Consider the following 6,971-nt stretch of genomic DNA (forward strand, 5'->3'; position numbering starts at 1 on the left):
TTGAAGAAGGGTTCCACCTGATAGATTAAGTTGTCTTTCCCTCTCTGCAGGTGCTGACTAACTGCAGTCTCAGTTCTTGTTTCAGATTTCCAGCATTTGCTGGGTTTTTTTGTTGAGTTTATTTTACTTTAGTAAATCGTCAGTGCAACCTGTTTAATCTCCTGAGGAAAGATTGTGCAGACTTGTCCTTGCCCCCTTCCCAAAGGTCAATCTAGTGAAACTTCCCAGCATAGCCTAGCACAACATTATTCATCCATGACCATTTGTGTCCTTTTGCCATGACATTTCCCATAGTCCCAACAGCTCCACAGCCATCGTATTCCACACAGAACTCAATTACCTCTATCTGTTATTTATCTTTATAACCCTCAATCCCATTCCTAACCAGATATTCACCCAGCTCTTCTTGTCAAAAGGCAGTAATCAACAGAGCATTAACTACTTTAGCTGGGAACCCATTGCACATATCTCAGCCAGGTCGCGTGACACAGGAGGACCAGGAAAGGGGAAGGGGAGAGAATCTCATCCTCAGAGGAACCAAAGAGCAGCACAGAGAAAAAAAAGAAAACTTATAAGCTTGAAGAATATTTCAAATTCCAGTGCTCTGATCTAAACAGCATTGTTGCCATACTGGAGAAATTTCAGACAGTCCAAAATGTTGGAACAGCTTTCTCAAAAGCTCTAAAATCATTACACACACACACCACGCACTCTCTCCCTCTCTCTCACACATACACAGACACTCTCATACACTCACTCACACACAAAACACACTCACACACACAAACACACACACACACACTCTTTCTCACACATACACACTCAAACACACTTTCACACATGCACAAAACCGACACACACTCTCACACATACTCACACTCTCACACACAGGCATCCACTCACACTTTCTCTCACACACACACACAAACTCCCACACATACACACATTCTCTCTCACACATACACACACAGACACACATACACACTCTCTCGCACACAAAACACGCACACACACACACAAAACACAGACACACACACACACACTCTCTCACACACACAAACACAGTCTCTCTCACACACACAAACACAGTCTCTCTCTCTCTTTCACACACACAAACACAGTCTCTTTCTCTCTCACACACGCACACAAACACAGTCTCTCTCTCTCACACACACAGGACACACACAAACACACACACTAATGCAATGCAGAAATCCAGAGAAAACTTACTCCACAATAAACTTTGAGCTGAGTTTTGGAATGCAGCTGTATCAGGATTTCAGCCTTCCTAACAATCTCTTAAACATTATAGAAAATGCTCCTTAACCCGCTATTTGTGCCCCTACTGTGCATCATTTTAGAGAAACCTTTGCATAAGTAGCACTAATTTGGCTGTGTGTTAGTGCACAATAGGATTTACTGTGGCTTTGAATAATGGCACTTCCACTCTCAGAAACAAAAGCCACAAAAAAGAAAAACTGGACATCAGTCGTTTATCCCCTTTGATGGAAGCAAATAATAAGTTTCTTTGTCAATCCCCCATCTGTGATCCTTAATTAACTAATTTTTCCCCCATATTGTTATTCATCACTAATCTCTCTTTTAATAGGATTATTGCCCCCTAATCAAATCATAAATATTTTACATAATACTTAAGGTTGTCAGCTGATCTCAAACTTATTTTAGCCACATTAATAGATTTGCCTGAGCCACTTCTATCATTCCCTAATTTGATTAGTTTTATTCTGATCTCGAACAGGCATCCTGAACTACATACTTTATACAGGCAAGTAGGTACATGGGTTGGAAATGATTTTATACAGATTTAAGAGTGTTATAGATTGAAAAGCATAATAACAAACCCAGGTATGTCAGTAACCCAGCAGTATTTAAAGCACTCCCTAATCACTGTTGTTTCATTTTATGACATAGAGTACAGCATAACTTCATGGCCATTCTGCCCAACAGGTTTAGGTTGGTGTTTATGCTCCACTTGAGCCAGTTGAAACCTTTACAGTATACTTGGGGAGCTTACATTGGGCAGTTTCATTGCAGTCAGGGTGCAATCACTTCTTGCCAATAGCCAGTGAGTGGCACAGCAACAAACAGCAATAGCACCAGGCTCAAATTACTTAATCGTAGGATCATGGTCCATAAACTGAACTGACAAATTTTTTAATCAATTGGATGGTACAAAGTAGATCAGCACATTACCTACAGAAATTCAGCAAAAGGGCTTTTGTGTGCTAGGATCATTCAGCTGTCAAGGCTGACGGTGCAGTCAATAAGATAGTACTGCCTATGAACAAGGTTACAAATTGTGGCTTAGAACTACATGGCTGTAGTTATTCCAACTGCTGCTGAATCTTCCCTATTATATAAACAGGGTGATTCCCACAACACTGACAACCAGAGACATTATGATATAACACATCATTGTGATAAGAGAGCTGCCCTTGCATATTGCTGATGTAAAGTAGCACTGAATTTGTTTGTGTTTAAATAATCTTTGCTCTATGTCTGTTTTTATATTAAATATCAGCATTGTAAATAATGAGTGCCCCCTAGCTCATTGTGTAAATGCACTACCCAACGTAGTACAAAATCAAGCAAGTCCCAGCTTCAATCCTCGATGAGTACTGAGTTTTCTGACCTCAGAGGGAAGCACTAGGGACCCCAAGACCATTGCTGGCGCCCCTGAGCTTATAAAAGGGGAATTGGGGGGGCTGGGTGATGGTGGAAGGGTTTCCAATTCTGAACATTATCCAGTAACCATTATTGGATAAGCCCTGGACGAAGCTCAGTTGTGAGGACCCAATCACCACCCTCACCACACCCCACCACACCCGACCACCCCGATCGCCAATAACCTGGCAACACTCTTCAGTCCCAGTTTACACATTAAAGGAGGTGTCAGCTGTGGCTCAGTTCATAGCACCCTTGCCTTTGAATCAGAGGGTTGTGGGTTCATGTCCCACTCCCGGAAACCAAGAACTGTGATTGTACTCGAAAGAGTTGCAATCTGTGACTGTTGATAACTCGAAAGAATTTTTTTTTTTTACACATTAAAGATTGATCTCTTAGATGAGGTACCACAGCATTGTTGTCACTCACGCAACCAAATTCCTTCATGAACCTCTACCTTTGAGACAGCCCTGGGAGAATCTGTAAGAAATTAAAGAGATTGCATGCCGACAATCTTTAAACTCATGTTAGGGTTAACAAATCGTAGCTAGAGCTCCACAGCTTCATATTGTACATGAAAACATCTTTGATTCATGTGTTTACAAGCAACATAATAAAAACTACACAGGTCAGGCACTGGAATCCAACTCTTCACTGCTATTCATCAAACTGTATAAAAGGAGACCGATTGAAGCTGAGAAATTACATTAATTATTTCTTGCAGAAAATGTTCACTAATGAGTGGTGACAATTTGCTAAACCTGATTATTTGAAACCTAAGCGTTCAAGATATTGCCAGCCTCTTAGTATATGGGGTATGGAGAGTGTTAAAAATTAACAACTAATTTCAAGCAACCGGTACACTCATTTCACTATCCGAATCCACCATACCACACCGTACCCCCCCCCTCCCCCCACCCCCCAACACCACCACCACCACCCCATTTATTAAGTAAGTGTGGATGACCTACAACCCACTCATTTAATGAGAGGTGTCTCACTTGCACATGCAGAGCATCCATAATGGAAAACATCTTTTGTTCTGCACCAAGAACGTCAGCACTCAAGGTTAAACTGGGTAATATTCCGAAGCAGGCTACAAGATTATTGTACTTGAATGAATTTCCAACAGTTGTTGTGAAATACTCAGGAAACAATCAAACAGTTATTTTTTTAAAAACTAAGAGATTTAATTCTTCAGTTGCTGTATCAAATGTATACAATGTGCAGTACCACTCTTAATTTCTTCTAGTACTTTAGTTACCCCATTCTTACAATCAATAAATGTCAAACAGTTAAAGCCCCACTCTCACATTACAAGTCCAATCATATTTTTAACAGTGCTGATTTAAATTTATCTAATTCTCTTTGAAAGGAGTTTTACAGAGGACTGCCTGCACCAAACTTTTTTGTTAAAGAACGAAATGTTTAGTTAAGAAATGAGATGACATACATATACCAGCAAGGATGCTTCATCATCTAACAAAACAAGTGATTAAAAACAGTATATGATATGGTTAGAAAAATTAGCTCTTTGGGACATTTCATTGGAGACACAACCCAGAGTGATACTGATCCACACAGACCAGCAAAGTCGATCTCTGGTCTGTGCCTTTTTAGTTGATCCCACCTAGGCAGTAACTGGAGCACCAGAATTGGCCTCAGTGCCTTCAGGTTAGGGAAAGGGGGAAATCAGCTGGGATGCCTCTTCCTAGTCACTGCTCAATGACTCCTGTTGAAATATTTATAAATGTTGGGGCTGGGCTGTGATGCCCCTCACAGTTAAATAGTTGCTGACACATAATGGTTGTTTATACGTGAATGGCAGTTTGAGTGAGGTACCAGATCATTGCAGCACACAGGGAACCATAACCACTGTCTTCAGGATAGAACAGAAGAAAAATAATTAATTAGCTTTTCACTAATTTACCATCCATCCATTCAAAATTATTCAAACAACGAGAAGTATCTCACATGCTGTGCTCACTTACATGCCACAGCTTTTTACAATGCTTTGTTGGCTAGTCACAGCACAGTATCAAACCCAGTCAATCTAATGTAACAACCATATATTCAGCTACGTTAAACTGTGCTCAAAGTGGTGCAAATTCTTGGTTAAATGTTCACTCAGCACTTTGCACAGTAATGTGTCAACATCATACTGAATAAGTCCCAGCTTGTTCAGATTACATTTTTCAGCAAATACATATGTCAATCGGCCAGCTAATAAACTAAAGACTAAAAACACATTGCAGTGTTTGTTTTGCTATTGTTACAATGTCAGCAGACACAAGTAAAACAGGATCTGAAAAGCCAGATTTGAGTGTGTGTTGGTAAGTATTGTACTATGTCTGTGCTGGCTGGATCTGTGACAAGCCAATTGATTATTTAATTTTCTACTGACTTACAGTTTGCAAGATAATGAGCCAATTATAAATCAATTAATTGGCACTCTCTGGCCCTATGTAAATGTGTGAAGAATACTAAACGCTGAATTTACCCAACACCAAAGAATGTATGACATTATATAAATATCTATATACTGTTCTGATTCTTACATCTACTATTGTAGCTATTGTAAGTAGCCAGTTTGCCTAAAGTGTACAATTATCGAAAGCCAGTGTGCATTAAGAATTCATTAAATAATCCATGTCGTAATTATTTGGTAGGCTCACAAAGATCTGTGACAAATTTCCCTTCAACATTTTAAAATGTACACAGGTGGCAAACTTTTATCAAACTAGAATGAGAAAGAAGATACCCTGAACATGTCATGTTTGAAGGATAGTGCTTTTATGAGAATAGAGAATAAAGATCATAGTTAAAATACTTCAAAGATTGTCAGTCTTTTTCCAGGTGTTTAATTGAGGCATTAATCCAGGTTACTTAGACATTTAAAAGTTACTCACAGATTGTTTTTAAATTGAACCTAAATTGCAAAAATGTTATCCAGCCTAGTTTGCTTTTTTTCTCTCCCCCCTCAGTAGAATTGTTGATCTTATTTAAACACATGCCCTGTCTCACACATACAGATAGACGAATCCCTTGCACAATCAGGCAGACCCTTCTCCATTTCATGATCTGAAACTCAAAGGTGAACAGATTTGCAGGAGAAAATATATATTTAAAGTGAAGGGGATTGGGGGGGGGGGGGGTGGTGGAGGAAGGAGAGAGATCCTTAAGGCTTCCTTACCTTGGTTAGCCTTGCTTCCCGCGGTGCTGAGTGCGTTTAAGAGAATCAGCAGCAAATAGTAGCAGCCGGACAGACGGACAGTCCCCATTCTGCTCTGCATTTTCAGATAAGCCTTTCCAAGAAGGGATGAGACGCAAATTTCCCCCCCTCCCCTCCCCTCCCTTCCCTCTCTCTCCTCTTGAAAGTCCTGATGGAGCTGAAAAGAACCTCGGTCGAAGCCTCCCACGTCAGTCAGATCGCCCTCTGTGGGATCAGAAAGATCTGCTCTGTCCTGCTCATTGCTTTAACACAAGGTCTGGGATGGGAGGGAGGAGAGGGAGGGAGGGAGCGGAGGTGAGGAGAGGGGGGGGCTGGTGGTTGGGGGGGGGGGGGTGGGGGCTTGGGGTGAAGACACATTCAAGACAGAGAGAGAGAGAGAAAATCAGAGATGGAGAGGGTGTCTCTGAATCTTACACTGAATCCAAAAAAAAAGGGGGAGGAGGGAGACACACGCAATGCTTCCAGTCTCTGCAGGAATTTACAATCAGCTGCTGCCCCAAAGAAATTCCTGCTGGAGAGAGAGAGAAAAAAAAAGGCTGGAGGAGGACTTCCAGTCTCCATGGAAACGGCTTCTCTGGGATCAGGAGGTCAGGACAGGACCATGTGCAATCAATGGATCGATAAAGACAGGATCACGGCGCCGGGCGAGCCCAGCTATTAGAAAATGCACTAATCCAAAAAAAAACCCTGAATGGACCCTCAGACTCTGACCGTCAGGAGCAAGTGAAATATCACAGTGGAAAGTGATTTTAGTACTCGGGTTAGTGATAAAGACAAATTCGGGATTGGAGCAGCAGCAGCACAAGTTCAATGTTTTGTGCAGGGGAGTTTTTATTTTGTACATAGCACATCATTACAATTAAACACCACCCGCGCCCACCTACCCGATGAAACTGGGGAACTTGAACTAGCGACCACGCAGCTCAGATTTAAACAGTGCTCCCAATGAACGGGCAATTTCTTTTAAAAGTTCAAATGGGGTCAGCCCGCGGAGCGACTCTCTCCAGTTAGTGAGCGGCGACATGTCCATGTATTGAAGGGGCAGAGTATTTAA

General features: G+C 41.4%; 1 protein-coding gene across 1 annotated transcript in view; it reads right to left on the reverse strand.

The window, feature by feature from the left end:
• LOC144683582 (signal peptide, CUB and EGF-like domain-containing protein 3) overlaps positions 1–6,196 on the reverse strand; it is a 421,925-nt gene extending 415,729 nt beyond the window's left edge. Inside the window, exon 1 of the mRNA XM_078546743.1 lies at positions 5,879–6,196. Coding sequence (XP_078402869.1) covers positions 5,879–5,978 — 100 coding nt within the window. The 5' untranslated portion in view covers positions 5,979–6,196. The remainder of the gene's footprint in view (positions 1–5,878) is intronic.
• Between the last annotated feature and the right edge of the window lie 775 nt (positions 6,197–6,971).

Source organism: Cetorhinus maximus, chromosome 8 (genome assembly GCF_964194155.1).
Source record: "Cetorhinus maximus chromosome 8, sCetMax3.hap1.1, whole genome shotgun sequence".
Classification (NCBI taxonomy): Eukaryota; Metazoa; Chordata; class Chondrichthyes; order Lamniformes; family Cetorhinidae; genus Cetorhinus; species Cetorhinus maximus.